Genomic DNA, 18,432 nt, shown 5'->3' on the forward strand with positions numbered 1-18,432 from the left:
TACTCAAAACCACACATATAATTACCCCTTGCTTCTTCACAAATCCAAACTCGATCACGGCTTTCACAGCCCTCTTTTTCACCAACAAAAGCTATTTCACTTGAACTCAAAATAAAATTACTATTTTATTTTTCCTATACCAATCAAGAAACTGATTACCTTTTATATTTGTTTTCTAACCTCAATTATGTGCTCACAAAGCCACAAATTAAATCCACTCAACCAAACAATTTGGTTAATGCTAAAACCGATGCAACATACATATATATTTGCTGCTCGGATAATAATAATAATAATAACAATACTACACCTTTTTAATATATATGGTGCTCCACAAACCTCAAAATACTAAAACCCTTTTTTCTTTTCTTCTATCACGAACAACCGAACAAATTTAATAACAAAACCTATTAGCCGAACAAACTAAAATAATACGGAACTTTTCGTGAATACGAGTCGTAGATCTGATACCAATTGTTGGCCCAGACGGATCAAACAATCAAATCAACAAACTTATCAAACAAACTAACACGATATATTGGGGGTAACAACCCGCGACTCTTTTCATATAATCAAACGAACTTCTCAAACGAACTTCACGAACTTCTCAAACGTACATGGAGATGAGACTTCTTGACTCTCTCTTAACTCTCTCTCAACTCTCACAAAAACAACTAATAATCTAGACCCTATTTATAGACTTATTAAGCTTGCTCTCCAAGACATACCTTTCCTAAACCTAATACAATTCAAATAACTAAATTATAACTTAACAAAATAAACCTTTAACTTTACTAATAATTCAAGATTAATCCTTTAGTATTTACATAATCTAATCCTTTGTTCCACTTCAATTTCACCTATCAGACCTTATGCAAATTCTGTAGAAATTATGAGGGTCGCTTACGGCTCAAAGTAACTTCGAATTGAAGTGATGGCTGACGATTTGCAGCTTCTGGAAAAGAGTGAGGGGTGGTTCGGACGAGGAGGGGGTTTGGATTGTTAAGTTGTTTTATTATATATTTTTTATTAACACAAGTAGTTATGGTCCCTACAGTAAATTAGTTAAAAGAGTAGAATGATCATTATACACAATATTAATAGATTTTTTTTAAACAAAAGTTAGTCTTGAATCCCCAACCATAGGACAAAACTGAAGCCACATATAACCCCAAATTCAACCTTTTGAAACTTATATCCTAAATAAAATTTCTAATACAACTCCCCGGTCAACATTAAAACGGATTCTTTTTGTTAAATATATGTTACAAATTTATGAACTTTACTAGATGAAAATTACTGGTTTTTCGTATTACCATATTTGAGATTTTTCCTTTTTAAGTTCTTTCTTCAAATTAAAAACAACACATCCTGTATACAACAAACTGCATTCCAGTAAAAAAGGATTTTTTTTTTACCAAAAAACCATATATTTGCTTAGTTTAGCAACCTAGGGGTGTTTATCAGTTTTCAGTCGAAACTGAGAATCGACCGGAAAACCGAATACAAATTGAACTAAAAACCGAATACAAATTCAGTTACCGAAAAAAATCAGATAACCATTCAATGTTTATTGGGTTGAAATGAGCTAAATAAGATTAAGCTAAAACTGTAACTGGATTTGGAAAAATGACAACTTAACCATTCGTTATTATTCGATTTTAACTGAATTTGTTGGGCTCAATCCCGATCATCTGATCAAGTTAAAGTTGAAGTTAGTTAAATATTAGTTAGTAAAGTTAGGGTAGAAGATGTGTTGATTATGCAATAAGTGCTATAAACCAAACCGATACATCATGTTACTTACTAAACGCCATGCTTGTTCTAAATTAGGGTTCCGGCGGATATAAATACCACAACGGGATTTGTAATCATCTATAATCGAATGTCTAATTCAGTTTGTTTTTTAAACAGCTTTGTTCATTTTGGTTTGAAACCGAGCGTTAAGCACCGCTGGTGTAGCACAAAGTTTATCAAATATAACAATTTCAAAAAAAAAAAAAAAGACATGAACTAGACATTGTGAAAGTATTGCTGCAAAAGTATACAGCTCAACTGCACAAAACAAAAGTGTCTACAATTTGGATTTGTTTTTTACAACACCTGCAACATAATTTTTGACCTGCAAACTAAAGACGTCTCTAGTTACTCGAAGCTATGACCATGTTAGTGGAAAGGTGGGGACACCACAACGCCATTCCCTGCTAACTCACCGTACTTTTGAATGTTAAACCATTAGAGCAATTTTTCAAGTGGCGCCAAAGAAGAAAATACCCCTTTGGGTGCCGGTGATTTAACGGGCTCAGGGGCAAAATTTGTGGGGCCACAACCAAATTCAACCAATCACATAAAAATAATACTCACAATTAAAAGAAGATAAAATAATAATTGTGTTTTTAGTTAAATTATTACGTGTTTTTGAGTAAAAAGTTAGTAAGTGCCCCCATACCAACGTGGCAGTGGCAGTGGCGTGACAAGACAAGACGTTTTTCACTTTTTAGTTAAACCACTACACATTGTCTAAAAAACTTCCAAATTAGTAACATTTGCAAAACTAAATCCAAGCCCAAATGTAATTACCACTAGTGATACATTCATGTTCACAAAAGCTCATATTTTGTAACATATTGGATTCTAAAACTGCATGGCTTCAAGAATAGTAACATGAAGAAACCAAGTGCACATCACAATTTATAAACACAGATAGATAAAAGCTAATAATAGATTAATATCCCTACCTAAAGTTGAATTCTTTGCACCTTCTTCATGTGTACACAATATTATTGTATATGCATTCATCATGATTCAGGCTCCATAACCAAAACAGCCCAAATGTAATCACTAGTGTTACATTTATGTTCACAAAAGCTCATAGTTTCAAACATATTGGATTCTAACAATGCATTCATCAATGATTCAGGCTACTCTGTTCATATTCAAGTGTCACAGAACTAAAACCGCACCTGAGAAAACAGAGCTTTGCCATACCTCGAGCCCTTCGACTTCTTCCCTGCTCACAAAGAGACGTTCACCACCGCCTTCAATTTTACTTATTATTCCTCTTTCCGAATCCTGCAATTTATCCATGAAGTTTCTCCTAAACGATTCTTCACCAATTTCAGTACTGTTTTCGCCATTTTGTGAAACCCGAGACCATACTTCCAGTCCACCGTCTCTACCAACAAACACTTGCTTCTTGTAACAATGAATCACACTGTTGCTAACACCTGAACCAGCAGTATTACTCAAGCTAGGATTTGTTTCTCGCAAATACACCCACGGATCATCGCTTAATTTACGCAAATCCGCCATCGCCAGGTCACCGGACTTTGAACATATCTTACACATAGTCAGTTCATTCACATCAATACTCACATCAGCGAACGAGTCTCCGAACCTACTGCTTCGTCCAGAACCTGGCTCGTTCGTCTCCCAAACTACACGTGCGGATCTCGGATCCCATAGACGGATGTAACCGGAGAAACCAAAGGCTCCGGATGTCACTGCGGTGGCCGCGAGAAGTCCGAGATCCGTCACGTAGGTTAGGTTTCCAGGAATGATTGATTTCGAAGAGTTTCCGGATTGTCTACCGATTTCCGACGTCACCTGGTAGGGATGAGCATAAAACCGAATTAACGGAACCGAAACCAAATTTACCGAAAAAGCTAAACCGAAGCATTAACCGACAGTTAATTTTTTGATTTTTTAAATAACCGATTTTTCGGTTCGGTTTCAGTTAACCATTTTCTAATAACCGAACCATACCAATGCTTTCATGTGTAACAATCATCTTCTTCTAATAATATCATGTTCCACTACTTGAAATCAATATTTGTCCAACTTTCTTTGACCATTGTATTCTTGATCTTGGATATTTCATTACATTATTAACATATATTAATTCGTTTCGAATTACAGTGACTTAAAATTGCCTTTATTCACTCATACCGTGGCTTTGACCGTTAGCTATTCACCTATTAAAACTTAATGTGTATAACCTAAGTGTTTATAATGTTCATGTTTAGCGGTTAAGTAACATAAATGTCAGCAAAATATAATCCGTATTAAAAGTTCAGGTTTAGCGGTTAAATAACCGAACCGAACAGAATTAACCGCTAATAACTAAATTAACCAAAACCGAACGGTTATTGTTTTTTACTAACTGAAGTGTTCAGTTACAGCTATTGCCATTAACCGAACCGAACCGTGCACACCTGGAGCGTTGATTTGTCGATAGCAAGCACGCAGTTCTCCTTATGGTAAGAATCAAACGCGGCAAAAACCGAGTCAGGCGAGTCCGCAATAGCAGTCACCGGAGCTTTGTAAATTCTCGGATCGGTCGGATCAATCCACTCAACCGACCCAACACGACCACCATTAGCAACGTTATAAAAATGAACACCAGAAGCGCCATCAGAGGCAACAGCCGCCATAGCAGATTTCGTAACCCGTCTAATCGATGTAATCGAGTCAAGGTGCGTCCGTACAGTCCCAGCGTGAGTCAAGTTCCAATCGTACACAGAAACCTGACCACCGTGAGCCATCCACACCGACCCATCGTCGATTGTCGTAAACGCCGTCACTATCCCGTCGGAAGCCGGTCGGATGGTGGATACGAGTGAGGCGTCAATGCCGGAAAGTGGGTTTGGAAGCATGGCGGATTTGAGGTGGGTTTCGATGCCGTAGTAGGAGGCTTCATCGGAGAGTTCTTGGTCGGTGAAGCGGCGGGAGGTGGACGGGAGGCGGTTGGTGCGGAGGAGAGAGAGTAAGACGGAGAATATCTCTGGGTCTCGGTCGATGAAGACTGGGTTGGATGAAGAAGATCGGTTGGATAAGGCGGCCAGGAGAGAGTCTGGGCCGCCGGATTGGAGGGTGGACACGGTGGTTTCGAAGAGCTTGCCGCCGACGTTCAGCTTGATCCGGTCACTGAGGGTAATATTGGAAATTGCGTCTTCCATTTTAGATTTTGGAGTGAAGACTTTTGGGTGGTGGTGGTGGTGGTGGTGGTGGTGGTGGGGGGGGGGGGGGGGGGGGTTAATATTTTTGGTGAAATGAAGTCAATGTTCTTTGGATGTGAATGAGTCAATGCTCTTTTTAAAACGGTTTTAGAGTAATTGGTTGATGTGATATTTCGAAAGGCTTGACACTCGTGTGCGAGTCTTAGTCTAGCCCGAAACCTAGAATTGTGTTATAGTGGTGTTCTCCCTTGTTTGAATTGAATCTGGAATTCAAGAGGCTTTTGCAAAATTTTTGTCACGTGTGTAGTTCGAACTAGGCACATTCGTTTGCCTGACCGTCGTAGATTTGATGATATACATTGATGTGGTCTTCAATAAATGTATATATTTTTTTGAACCGTATTTGTGATGTGTTATCAATTCATGCACTTATAAGCTAATGTATGAAAACCAAAACATTTAAGTTACAAAGAAAGGAAACTTGTGAAATACAATAAAATGAAATAGCTAGAGTGTAGGTGTCACAACTAAGTAAAATATCTATGGTAGATACTTGAGTAGAGAAATATTAGTAATATTGTAAAAACGGAATCAGTTCATCTCTAGAACTAGTAATATAACAAACATACTGATATGGTATTTAGGTATTATGGTTTTATTTCTAACGTGTGGGCTGGAAGTGCCGGGGCTCATTCGTGGGCTGTTTGGATAGATTTTGTAGACTACTTGCATATAAAAAAGATAAAGAGAAAGGTCGAGGGTTGTCCCCATAGTTTGTCTCTGGGCCGTTGTTCTTTATGCTCTAGATTTGATTGTTGTCAACTTGTCAGTTTGTCATACACATTATCCCTGAATGTTCTTAATCTTACTAGTCGTCTTCATCTTCTGTAATTTTAGTTAGGGGTTTTATTCTCCAAATAAAGTAGTTCGTGATTAATTGATCGAAGTCGTTGATTTGGGATAATATAACAGTTGCTACATCTAAGAATTAAGAGTGGAACATTGCAAGCAGTGAGTAAGTTAATAAAAATAACAAGATACTAATAGTTGCATATTTGGAAGGGCATTCTATCGGTGAAGTTAACCATGTGGTAAAATATTTTTTCGGCAATCTATCGGTGAAGTTCGTCGGTGAAAATTCCCTCATTGCTACTGTTTTAGGAACAACCATTAATAGTTGTCGGTGGCCCGTCGATAAAATAATCACCGGTGATCTCTGAACAACCTTTAATATTAATCACGCTAATCATAAAATGCAATAAGTTTCTAACTAGTGATTAACCTTTTTATATATGTAATAAAACAATGTACATCTTGAATTCTTGAACGACATACTAATAATAATTTAATTACGAATATAAACAAACAATATTGTTTCAGTAAATCTCTTAAAGCTTATTTATATAAAATAATAATAACCACAACAAACAATACTGTTTCAACAATTCTTGAATCAAATCGCATGGTTCATCTATTGAGATTTGCCCTTCTTGCTCTCAACACGACCATCGGTTCCAGCCATCATCGCATACTTGTCCTTTCTAGTCAAATTAGTGCACTCAAATCCAAGTGTATCCCCTATCACTCTTTGAATATAATTTGCCACCTCAAATGCAGATTTCCCACCTTTGCAAGTAAGTTCCGGAGGTAGTTGATTCAAGAAAGTTATCTCATACGTTGGCCTAGGGTTCATGAACACAAAATATGGGTCCAAGAACTTGTACCCACGAGCTGTTGTCCCAAAAAACACACTTTGTTTGGTATTAATAGCAACCGGCACTATCCTATCACTGAGTTCAGCGAAAAGAGCGCTAAATCTGAGCAAGAACGATTCTCTGCATGTAGTTCCCTCGGGGCAAATGACCAAATCGCCCTCTTCTAGCAACTGTTTAATATGTGCGGCATCTTTATCTCTCTCCCTTGCCAATGCCACAGCTTTAATAGGGGAAATTAATTCGGAAAATTTACTAATACTATATGTGACACAACTTATCTTTCTTCCCAGAGCGATAGCAGTGACCACCGGGTCTATAACAGCACGATGGTTGCATACAAAGAGTACCCCACTTTGTCCTTGTTTAGGAGCGGGTGGTGGTGTGCCTTTGACAACAAGTTTGATTCCTAGGATCTTATAGTTGTAGTAAACAATCCTTTCTGGTAAAGGTATATTGAGGTAAACTCTAAGTATTGATAAGAAAATGCCTATGGGCATCCATAGGAAGGTAAGTAGAGCCGTCAATGGCGTAGGCCTTTGCACCAGACGCCCTTCGTGGAAGATTATTGGTCGTAGAAGCTTGTTACTTGGTAAGGGCTCACATCTTGTTCTTGGTACGATATAAGCTTCCTGCAATATATCGATCCCAGTACGTAAGTACAACAATCATATTATTCATGTGTCTTTGGAATTGAAGTAAACATAAATGTTTTGAAGAACCAAAGAATGGTTAAAAGGGGTCTTTTTAACTCTTAGCTTTCCCATGTACTTTGGTTATCACATGTTTTCTATATTAATTGGCATTAGTGTCAAAGGGACCTTCAAACCCATGCAAGAACTAATGAAATTAAATGTGTATGGAGGAAATTTAAGTGCAACGTGAAACTATATTAATAGAAAAAACTAACATAACTTCATTTGACCCTTTCAAGTACAAGAAGATATACCAAACCTAGATGCTAGGAATTTTATGGTTTATATATATGAGTATTGTAAAACAGTAAATTGTTAGGTGAAATAAAAAACACACATGAATTGATTTTATTCATCGATTATTCATATTTGAAAATTCTTGCACATTTTATATGCAAATGTGTATGTTACGTACATAAATACCATCAAACTAATTTGTTTATATGTAGGCAAATTAACTTACACATACTTACACATGTATAGGCTATACAAACACAAAAAGTTCATATATTCTACTAAATTTTGTGATATAAACATTGTGTATGTCAAAAACTAATTAATTAATTTGCTTCCTAATAAAAGCCTCACTGGTGTCAAGCCAGACAATGCTAGACGTTTAGGTGCTCTATCTAGAACTCTATCACTTGTATGTATAGAAATACATGCATTTATGTGCATATATCTTATTGGGAACACGCCAACTCCTGAGGTCCGAGTCTACATGGAGGCCGGGATGGATGAGTGGATGGCGGTGAAGTTGAAGTTTAGTGTTGTGAGAAAAATTGAGGTTTTTTAGGGAGGTTTAAAATCAAATATGGCATTATGAGACGAAGATTTGTAAATTTTAGCGTTGCGGATGCTTAACACATAAATATGATCACAATTATCTTTATTTCAGGTATAAACTATAAAAATGAGATCACAGTTTTCATTGTTGAACAATCTCATAAGGTGCCTTGGCCCTCTGTACTAAAGTCTTGCATCCCCCTATTGATATATAAAAATGATAATTTATAAAAAAACAAAAATTGTGTTGTATATCATTTTTCTATTTCTTTTGGTGTTAACTTTTTCCCTGTAATGTTTTATGTTGTATTTGAGAAAATGAAAAGGATAAGAGTTTGGTTTTTTTGACCAAGATGCCCTCTGATCCTAATTTTGAACATGTTATCTCTATAGTCTATTTAACCTATTAAGACTAAACACACTTTTTATTTAATATAAATATATATATATATATATATATATCATAAGTTTACTTTCTTCATCTTAAGACCCATTGCTGTTAAATATTAATGAGTGACTTGAGGATGACGATCACCCACTCCTTATTTGGACCACTTGACAAAAATTTAAAAGTAGATTAAACACAAAACATGACTGCATTTATGAGCCTATTACCAAGGTCTACTTATAGAGGGGTTGTTTCTGGCCACCAATTCTTTAGGTCATATATTTTCCCTTTTTAACTAATTCTGTATTTTGGTTATTTAACCATATGGATCTTATATAAGTCGATGAAGAAAGTAAGCTTGTTAGGGGTGTAGACCATCAGTTCAAGCGTTCAATTTCTATATAGTGCAACATTTGATCGTTTAAAAAAAACTATATATATTATTTATAATCACACATATAACTTAGACATATATTTTAACTTGGTAAAAGATGGTCAAGCTTCCCTGCAAGTCAATATGTCATTTATGCTCTCTTTCGTCCCAGGTATTTACGTTAGAGTAAATTAAAACGAATTTTCAAGTGTTGAGAGTTTAAACAATATGGGCCACGGTTAAAGAATGCGTTTATGGTTCTGTACCTAGCTCCATGCACCTAATATACAGCCTTTACATATATATGCGATACAGTCATACCAATGAATGGATAAACAAACGATTTTCCCATTACGTTATGTAAAAAATAGTTATGGTTTTGAATAAAAGATAATGTTTTAAATATTAATTATATACCTGACCAAAATGAAATTCTATGGGAAGCAATAAATGATTTGCAGTTGTCAGAAAACAAACTGAAATGTGATGTTTTTATGGCGGTCACAAACTTAAATAAGATGCTTGCCATGAAATTATTTTACAAATAATGTATATACTATTTAAAACTGAAATTCACATATTAAATTTACGATTGATATCTTAGTACTTATTAGCCATAATTTAAAGCTAAAATGAAGGCTCTACGATTAAGTTTATATGCTTAAATTCAATGACTTTTGTGACGAGCAATACTTTTTCTAAACCCGATGGTCAAATTTTATATTTTCAGGAAAAACACTGTTATTTCCTAATGTTAGGTTGTAAGGTAAAAGCGACAACAAATACGCAGAATATATAAACAATACAATAATTTGAATGTGGTTTGGTCTAGATCTGATTTGCATCCATAGATAGCAACTAGGGTTATATTAATATTAGCACATAACCAACAATTAAAATTACATAGCTTTGTTTGTATAGAGAGAATAATTAAGGTTAGTAACATAGAGAACGAGAAACATAAATATGGGTTCTAATTAAAACAATAAGAACCTGCCCCTTTTATGCTTCTACTCATTGACGTCCATAGGTTCAAAACTGACACAAAACCTTAACAACCTAAAACTTATCACAAAAGTTTTCGGTGAATATCATGTCTATTTAATGCTATGCTATGTATTGGGGCTTTAAAAGAATCTCTTTTCGTGAACTTTAAAAGGCGTATGAATTTTTTATTTGTTTTTAATGACAAATTGTATGAAGTTACATAGTTGATTATTTATAAAATGAGCATACTCTGGATATAAACTTTTTTATCCTATGTTAGATTATTGATTTAATGTAACAGTTAGATATGAACAACCATTCATAACTTTTCGTTTGAGATGTCACTATAGTATATTATATAATTATATCTATATTAATATTAATATTTATATTAATATTTACATATTAAATTAAGACGAATATCATTAATATTTAACTCTTAAATTATTTAAGAAAATTAAAGTATCTACAGTAATATATAAAGTTTTGCTTAGTTAAAGTAAATGCTAACATATCAATTACGATTAAAATAATAGGTGACAATCAAGTTATGTAGCTTAGCCCGCAATTAACGAAGATTGTAAGATTGTAGATTTATGAGTTAATATTATGCAACGTGGCATTCACTTGTTGGATGCTTGTTATATATTTCTAAACCTATTTCTAGACTTATAATAAATTAGATATGCATTAAACCCATAAGGGGAAAAAATGGGTTTTCTAAGTCATCCCATTTATATTCATACCAATTATGTTCATTTCATTTTTCAAAGCAAAATTCTACACCTTATATTAAACCAATAAAGAAAAAATTATAGAATTTTGATGGTTGTGGCTCACTGAACCCTCTTGATTACATTTACCTCATTAATTATTGTCAATTTTTTTCTTTTACTTTCGTGTTACGTTGTCAATTTTGTTTAATTAGTTTCTAATTTCGCATCAATTTACAATTTTCTTTGCTAACTTTTATATTAATGTTACATCTAAAGGAAGAAAGTTAGGTGATCCCTTTGTGTGTGTTTGCTAGGTCTTTAAATGTGGTTGTTACCATTGTTTATACGAGTTACATGTGTGATTTGTAGACGGTGGCTCACGTTGTTAATAGTGGTAGGTGGTCGTTACAATGTTACCTATGTTCAATATTATGGTTGATGGCCTTTGCGTTATCCATACGTCCTGATTTTTTTAACATAATATTGATTTTGAAATAAACACAAGTCTTTATCTATATATCTAACAATAATAATAATTAGAACATGACAAAATAATTATATACCTTGCAAATGGACATGAAATCTTTGTCAGTCTCACCATCTCCAAGAGCCAAATCAGGCAGATTCGAACCATTAAATTCTTGCAAAACGGTTTTTTTTAGTTGACCAAAAAGAACACCAGGGTCCTTAACCAACCCGGTGGCTCGACCAGATTTTGAGACCTCGAGTTCGGTCCCAAACACCTTATCAGCCCCTAAATAATTCTTCACAAAGGGTTCAACCATAACCCTTGGGCTAGATGTCACCACATACCTTTTCCCAAACGAGTTGAACACCTTCCATGACTCGGGCCGAACATCGCCCGAATAGAATCTAGGTAAAACCGAGCTTGAAACAAGCTCAATATCCCGGATTCTTAGCCCAACAAATGAGATGAAAATATAAACACGAGTGGCGGTTGGTTCGGAAAATAGGGAGGTGATGTAGATGAATGGGAAGGCGAGTAATAGAAAGAAGGCGCGGAAAATGCTTCCGGCTTCTAGTGCTATGAGGAAATAGTATGGGAACGGGTTGGGGGAAACGAGTAGGGTACCGTTGAGATTCGAGGCAACGGTTTGGTTTGATCTTGATTGTGTAGTGCATTTTGAGATCGGTTCGAAATAGAGATGATGAGACATTGTGGGATTATGGCTATAAAGTTGTTTGGTATGAGTTATGGAGATGAAATGTAGTAGACTAGAAGGGTTTAAAAAGAAGTTGGAAGATGGACGCATTGAGTACCTTAATTCCTTTTATATATCTATATCTATTTTCATTTTTTTTTTTGTTTTTAGTTTAGTTTTTTTTTTGTGAGGTTTTATTTTTATCATGCAAAAGTTAAAAGTGCATGTGAGAAGAAGAAAATTAGATCATTTATAAACAAATTAATATTACGTTTAATACGTAATCAATTTTGAGTATATAGTTATTTGGTGTATAAATATTTTTTATAAATATATGGTTTATATATTGTCTAGTTAGTTTAAAAAATAATTTTTAACTTTGTGTAGTTATGGCACAAGCGAAATTGTCATCTTCTTTACTTCATGAGTAAGAGGGGAAGGGGCACCCATATGGGTAGGGTGTATAGCTTCCAAACCACATGGCAACACCACCCCATCCCATGTGGGTAAAATGTATGGCTTCATTTCATGGCAAAGGTTTGTCACACAACATTGATTTATTATTGGCCATTGAAGAATTAAATGTGTCACACCCCGACCAAAGGCGGCGGAACATGCCGGGGTGCAACGTGATTGGACAAATACACAAGACACTATTTAAAGTGACAATATTTATTTAACTCATTTTATTTCAACAAATCAATAACAAAACATCTCACTCATATAAACAAATAGCATTCATATTGTTCATTTTACTAATACCCTAATAGTCTTGGTAACGTTTTCCGTCAAGCACTCGTGTCAACAAAAGTCAAACCTGTAACATTTCATAAAAATAAAGTTTGTCAACACAAAGGTTGGTGAGCAATTAATAAGTTTGAGCATATAAGTATACAGTAATAAAAGCCACAAAACTTGTATACAAAACAATAAATAAAAGCTATAAACTTGGATAAATTGACAATCGATAATAGTTTTACGTCAGCGCCACCTAGCTACAAGGGGTTGTCAAGTAGTCTAGGATTTTATAGTTATCGTTAATTGCATTACGTTAACGACACCTTGCCATGAGGGGTTGCCAAATGGTCTAGGATTTATAATTCCACCATCCAAAAGCGATAAACACATAGTCAAATAAGCATAGAACACCAAATCGAGCAATTATTCAAGTAAGGTATACAATAACGTTTGTGGGTTTAAGATGCAAGTAATTAAAGCATTTAGTTTGATAAGTATGAAATGTCACCCCAAAACGAAAGACGGAAAAAGGGGTATGAAAGTACTCACCTCGATTGATGAACCGAGAAATAAATAGATAAATAAATGAAGCTCGAATGGTAAACAAACATATCAAACTTGAAACGATAAATACCGTAGCTAAAATAAATAATGTAATATATATTAATGAACTTGAAACCATAATGAAACTATATTGGAACATTGGACGAGACGGTTCGGTTGTTAATCGGGTTACCGGTTAGTTTGTTAATGATTAGGGGCTCGTACATAATTAATAACTAGAATAAAATAATATTATTTTATTGGGCTCTTAAATAGCTAAACCAATATTAAAAGAGACAATACGGGTTTAAATCAAGGGTTCGGTTTTATAAAAAGAAAGAATTGATAATAAAGTTTATAATAATATTATTAATGATAATAATAATTTTAAAAAAATATGATATATATATATATATATATATATATATAAGATAAAGATGTTAATAATAATAACAATAATTATTTTTAATAATACTAATATAGTATAATAATTATAACAATAATTATTATTAATAATACTAATAATAATAGTTATAGAATAGAAATCTTCGTATTAATTATAATGATGTTGATAAAAATGATAATAATAATAATAAATAATATTGATAGTAAATAATGATATCATACCCGATGTTGGCTCGGTTTCTAAACGAGTTCAAAAAATAACTATAATAATATTATTGTTAATAAATTAATGATAAAAATATGATTTTACTAAATAATAATAATATGATTCTTTATTAATAATAATAACGATTTTAATATTTATAATATTAATGATAAAAATAATAGTATTATTAATGGATACATATAATAGTAAGTTAACCATAATAATACTAATAATAATTCTTATGTAGTAATATTAGTACTAATAATAACCCTTATTTGTTAAGTATAAAATTAATACCAAAACCGGTCTAGGATGAGACGTGAACCCGAGACCTCTAGTTTAATGACTAACGTACAACCCAAAACGAAACCAAGATAACAATTGTCAATTAAACCCATAAGAAACTTAATATATCTATTATCCGATCGTTCATCTTTACCCAATTCAAAACAACTCAATACCCAAATTAACCCGTTTCAAATTATATAACCAACAATATAACCGATTTTTAACGGTTTAAAACCGACAATCTCTATACGAATACAACAATACTAAAACTCGAATTAACTTTACCTATTATATGTTTGGAGTCGTCGGAGATGAAGGCTGCCGGAGATGGAGAAACGGAGGGTCGCCGGAGCCATTTCCGGCCGAAGAAAACAAAAGGAGAGAAGAGAGAGAGAGCGACAAAGAGAGTAAAGAGAGAGAGAGAGAGACGGTGGCCGGAGCGCCGGTGGCCGTTTTCCCGGTCGTCAGAGAAGCCGAAGGGGAGAAAGAGAGAGGCGCAGAGAGAGAAGAGAGGGAGTGCAGCGAGGGGGAGAGAGTACGCGCACCGGTGGCCGGTTTCCGGTCACCTGAAAAACGATCTGAGGGAAAAGAGGGTGGCCGGAGGTGATGGTGTCGCCGGAGAAGATGTTACGGGCTGCGGTGGAGGTGGTGGTTTAGTGGTGGTGCGTCGGGAGGTGGTCTTGCCGGAAAATCGGGCTCGCCGGAGCCGATTCCGGTCGCCGGAATTGCGAGAGAGAAAGGAAGTGGCGGCTAGTGTTAATATGTTTAGGTTTAGGTTATTTTTCCTTTTTATATACAATACATATTTTCAAAACTGGCCCCTCAAGTTTCAATCATTGTTTAATATGAGTTTAAATGTTCTAAAAGCTTATAACAACTTAACGAAAATTATTTTGAACCCTCTTATGTTTTTCTTAATGACATTATAATATGACCAATATCGATTTATTGATGATCGAGGTATATAATAATATTATATGATAAATAAATAAAGAAACAAAATATGTTGAGTCGGGTTTGTATAATAAAGGTTTGCAACACGAATACAAATCAATATCCGAATTTGACGAATGTCACAGTATCCCCAACTTTTTGAAATTTTCGTCCTGAAATTAAAATAAACTCAAAGAAAAGTAATTATTAACGAATGTTGTCCTTAGTAAGATAATTGCATGAAAAAATTTTAAGCAAACGAATAACGCCAGATCCTTGCATGATTTGAAAAACGCTACAAATGAGAAAACATAATAGAGGCACTTATATATAGGATGTACCAGCAGCGTATCCACCATGCCCTTAATCATGATTTCACATTTTTATCGTTTTTCTGCCATTATCCTTGGGTCTGAGTTATCGCACACAACCGTACTTACCATGACTTACATACGAAGGATTTCGATAATTAAGTGTGCGCCCATAATTATTTCGATCGTCATATGGTCCACACGATTCGTTCCATTGCGTGGTTTAAGAGACATATTTATTTTGAAATCTTTAACTATTAAATGTGTAAATAAATTTGTTAAATTTTATCAATATTGACAAAACAGTACTAGTGGTTGAAAAATTTCGGGATTGACTTTTTAGCAAGTAGGAAAATGAGATACATAAATGAAACAGTTTAAAGTTTTAGAATATAAACCAATGCGAAAATAACAATTCGACTAAAATAAGTAAGAACGATCAATTTAGATAAGAAAAATTTAGGGTAAACACTATGAAATAAGATTCGAAGTCAAAAGTCATCAAGATAGTTAACAAAGTCTATAAATCGAGGTACTAAATAAAATTGATAAGCTGAAACCCGATAAATAGAAATGAAAAGTCCAATAAGTGATCACATAAAGTTGGGATAAACGATTATACAACTTGCAATAACGTCGTACGATGAGTTTCACACGTGAACAAACTTGAGGTTATAAGTAATTGAGAATAGGATTTCGTGAAATCACGAGGATGAGGTGAGTTTATTTGGGTTGACGCATACGTGCATCAATATAAATAAAATAGTATTGATTAACAACCAACACAATCGATAAAATGTGATAAAACGTGAATACGGCCACTATTGTGAAACCATTTATATAATCGTCATTATAATAACGGTTTCTAATAGCGCCAAAACTTGTAGACAGCCACACATAGGCCGTTAATAGATTAGATGAAATTGATATAGAATAAGGTATAAAATCGTGTCCACATAAATGCTGAAACATAAATAACATAGTCATGATAATATCGTTCAAAAGATAAACGAGATTTTGGCGAAGTTAAGGTTTTTAAAGTATTACACAAATTATTATTGAATAACTTGAATTCGGCCATGAAAATTCAAAACACAAAAATGAAATCTCATGTGCATAATATTGTAATCGAAACATCTCATCAAATGAAAAGAAAAATCGCAATAATCGTGTGACTCGAGTTTAATGACTAAATACGTAAATCGCGTTTTATATGCTCATTGAAAATATAAAAATAACATCGAAAATGATGTCTCAAGTAAAGGCGTTTTATTGTCTCCAAGAAAATGTATATAATTATATCAATATATCGCGGTAACGCATTGCTAGGGAAAATATTTAAATCATCATTGAATGTAAGTCTTGTAACCCAAATTGTTAAAGGAGTTTGTGTACATAGAGTTATTGTGATGAAAATAGATTATATAAAGTGATGATGCTTGCGATAATAAGAGGTAATAGTCGCGTAAATCGTTATTGAGCAAAAATTTGTGTAACAATATAAGATATTTATAAACGCGTCCCAAAAGATTTGCAAAGCCATGTTCATTGAGTTTATGCAATATGGTGAAAGTTGTAATTTATTACTAAATAAATCCCGCAATCAACATTCAAAATGAAACCTCGTATTTATAAAGTCTTTATGAGATTTATTACCTTAGGTGACAATATTTATAAATCTTGAAATCACTCATATAATCGTTTAATAATCTTTGAAAGCAAATCCTCATAATCAAATTTTGTTGTCATGACAATATTACATTTTAGAAAGATAATTCATAAAATATGGACATAGCATGTAAACCGTTAACCTTGAAAGAGTTTATAATCTATAAATGATTATTTGAACACATGTGGTCGTTATAAATACACTAGTTGTATATATATAAATAAAAATATTAGGGAAAAACGAAGCTTGCATGTGTAGGGAGGGGTTTTAGGCTTCGTATGGTGAATGGTTTGGAAATTTAGTGAAGAGTGAGTATGTTTCGGTTGGCTTGCGTAGTTGGGATTTTTTTTCTTGAGTTGGATTTATGAGGTTTGTTGAGTTTAGGCCTTTTGAGTGGGTTAGGTTTGGATGATTTGTGTGAGTAGTGGTTGGGCTAATAGGTGAGGTTTGGCTTATTTGATATTTGACTAGTTTGGGTTGAGACTTAGTTTATACATGTATTTGGTAAGGAGTGTTTGGGTTTTCTATTTTGATATCGAACTCTATGGTTAGATGGGAATGGTGTGGCGATATGGTTTGGTGAATCGACATAGCATGGGTCGAAAGATTTGAGTCATAGTTGGGTAAGCTTTGGTTATCGTATGTTCAAGGTATTTTGTGGGTGTGTTTGTCGGTGTCCTTGAAGTATTTGGGTAGTGAGTTTGATAGGTTTTCGTGGCGTAGAAGTGTCGGTAGTTAGGGCCTTTTGTTGGGTTGATTTTTTTTTTGTATATCTTGGACTTGCATGTGGTTTGGGTAGATGAGGGTATACTTTTGGATGTTTAGGTTTTGTTCATATTGAGGAAAGATTTGAGTGTGCGAGAAAACTTTTGAAGTGTAAGGATGGTTCGATTTAAGGCGGTAGTTTGAGATGGGATACGGGTGTTTGGAAGCTTGTGGTTGCGTTTAGGGAAATTTTGACTAATAGTAGGTATTAAATTGAAAATATCATAATTTATAAATAATGTTTGAAATGTCCATGAAAATTTTGATAATTAAAATTACATGTTAATATATATATGAATATATATTTTATATAAAAAGAATTTTTTTTTAGATCCGAGCGTGTGAATCATACAAAAATTTTTTTATAAAGATTAAATAAATTTATTTACTTATTGCTTATGAGGAAATTTAAAATACGTAAATTGAATGTTAAAATTTGTTATGAGGTTTCAATATTAAATGATGAATGTCGTCTTTGGGAAAAACAAAGTTGCGAAATGAAATTTTTTTATCAAGTTCGTTATTTAATCTCGTGTAACAAAAATATCATGGTAAGTTAAATGACCGGTATTGTAAATCGAAAAATCATAAGTAAACGATTTTGATCTTTAAAGTAAAATTTCTATGAAGTTTTGCATGAGAGTTTCAAGAAGATTACAAACTATAAGTTTTTGACTTTCTTGAAAGATCATGGCAAAACTATCATAAGAATTTTAAAATGCGTAAAATCGTATGATGTAATTTTTTTTTTGCGAAAATTTATAACGAACCAAATATTGCATGATGAAAGTTGTTAT

The 18,432-nt window shown here is 33.8% G+C and overlaps 2 protein-coding genes across 2 annotated transcripts; both read right to left on the bottom strand.

Annotated features, from left to right (window-relative positions):
- Nucleotides 1-2,771: 2,771 nt before the first annotated feature.
- On the bottom strand, nt 2,772-4,985 carry LOC143617084 (protein ENDOPLASMIC RETICULUM-ARRESTED PEN3-like). The gene is made up of 2 exons (XM_077089741.1): nt 4,215-4,985; nt 2,772-3,606 (listed from the first exon to the last, which is right to left on the bottom strand). Exons 1-2 carry the CDS (start codon nt 4,956-4,958, stop codon nt 2,944-2,946), a joined length of 1,407 nt encoding a protein of 468 aa, XP_076945856.1. The 5' UTR covers nt 4,959-4,985; the 3' UTR covers nt 2,772-2,943.
- Nucleotides 4,986-6,314: 1,329 nt separating this feature from the next.
- Nucleotides 6,315-11,899, bottom strand: LOC143617080 (glycerol-3-phosphate 2-O-acyltransferase 6-like). The gene is made up of 2 exons (XM_077089738.1): nt 11,179-11,899; nt 6,315-7,302 (listed from the first exon to the last, which is right to left on the bottom strand). The coding sequence occupies exons 1-2, from the start codon at nt 11,887-11,889 to the stop codon at nt 6,430-6,432; spliced, it is 1,584 nt and encodes a 527-aa protein (XP_076945853.1). The 5' UTR covers nt 11,890-11,899; the 3' UTR covers nt 6,315-6,429.
- Nucleotides 11,900-18,432: the final 6,533 nt, after the last annotated feature.

This window comes from Bidens hawaiensis, unplaced genomic scaffold, assembly GCF_021521415.1.
Source record: "Bidens hawaiensis isolate Kalapana, Puna unplaced genomic scaffold, B.hawaiensis_p1.1 tig00052131_1, whole genome shotgun sequence".
Classification (NCBI taxonomy): domain Eukaryota; kingdom Viridiplantae; phylum Streptophyta; class Magnoliopsida; order Asterales; family Asteraceae; genus Bidens; species Bidens hawaiensis.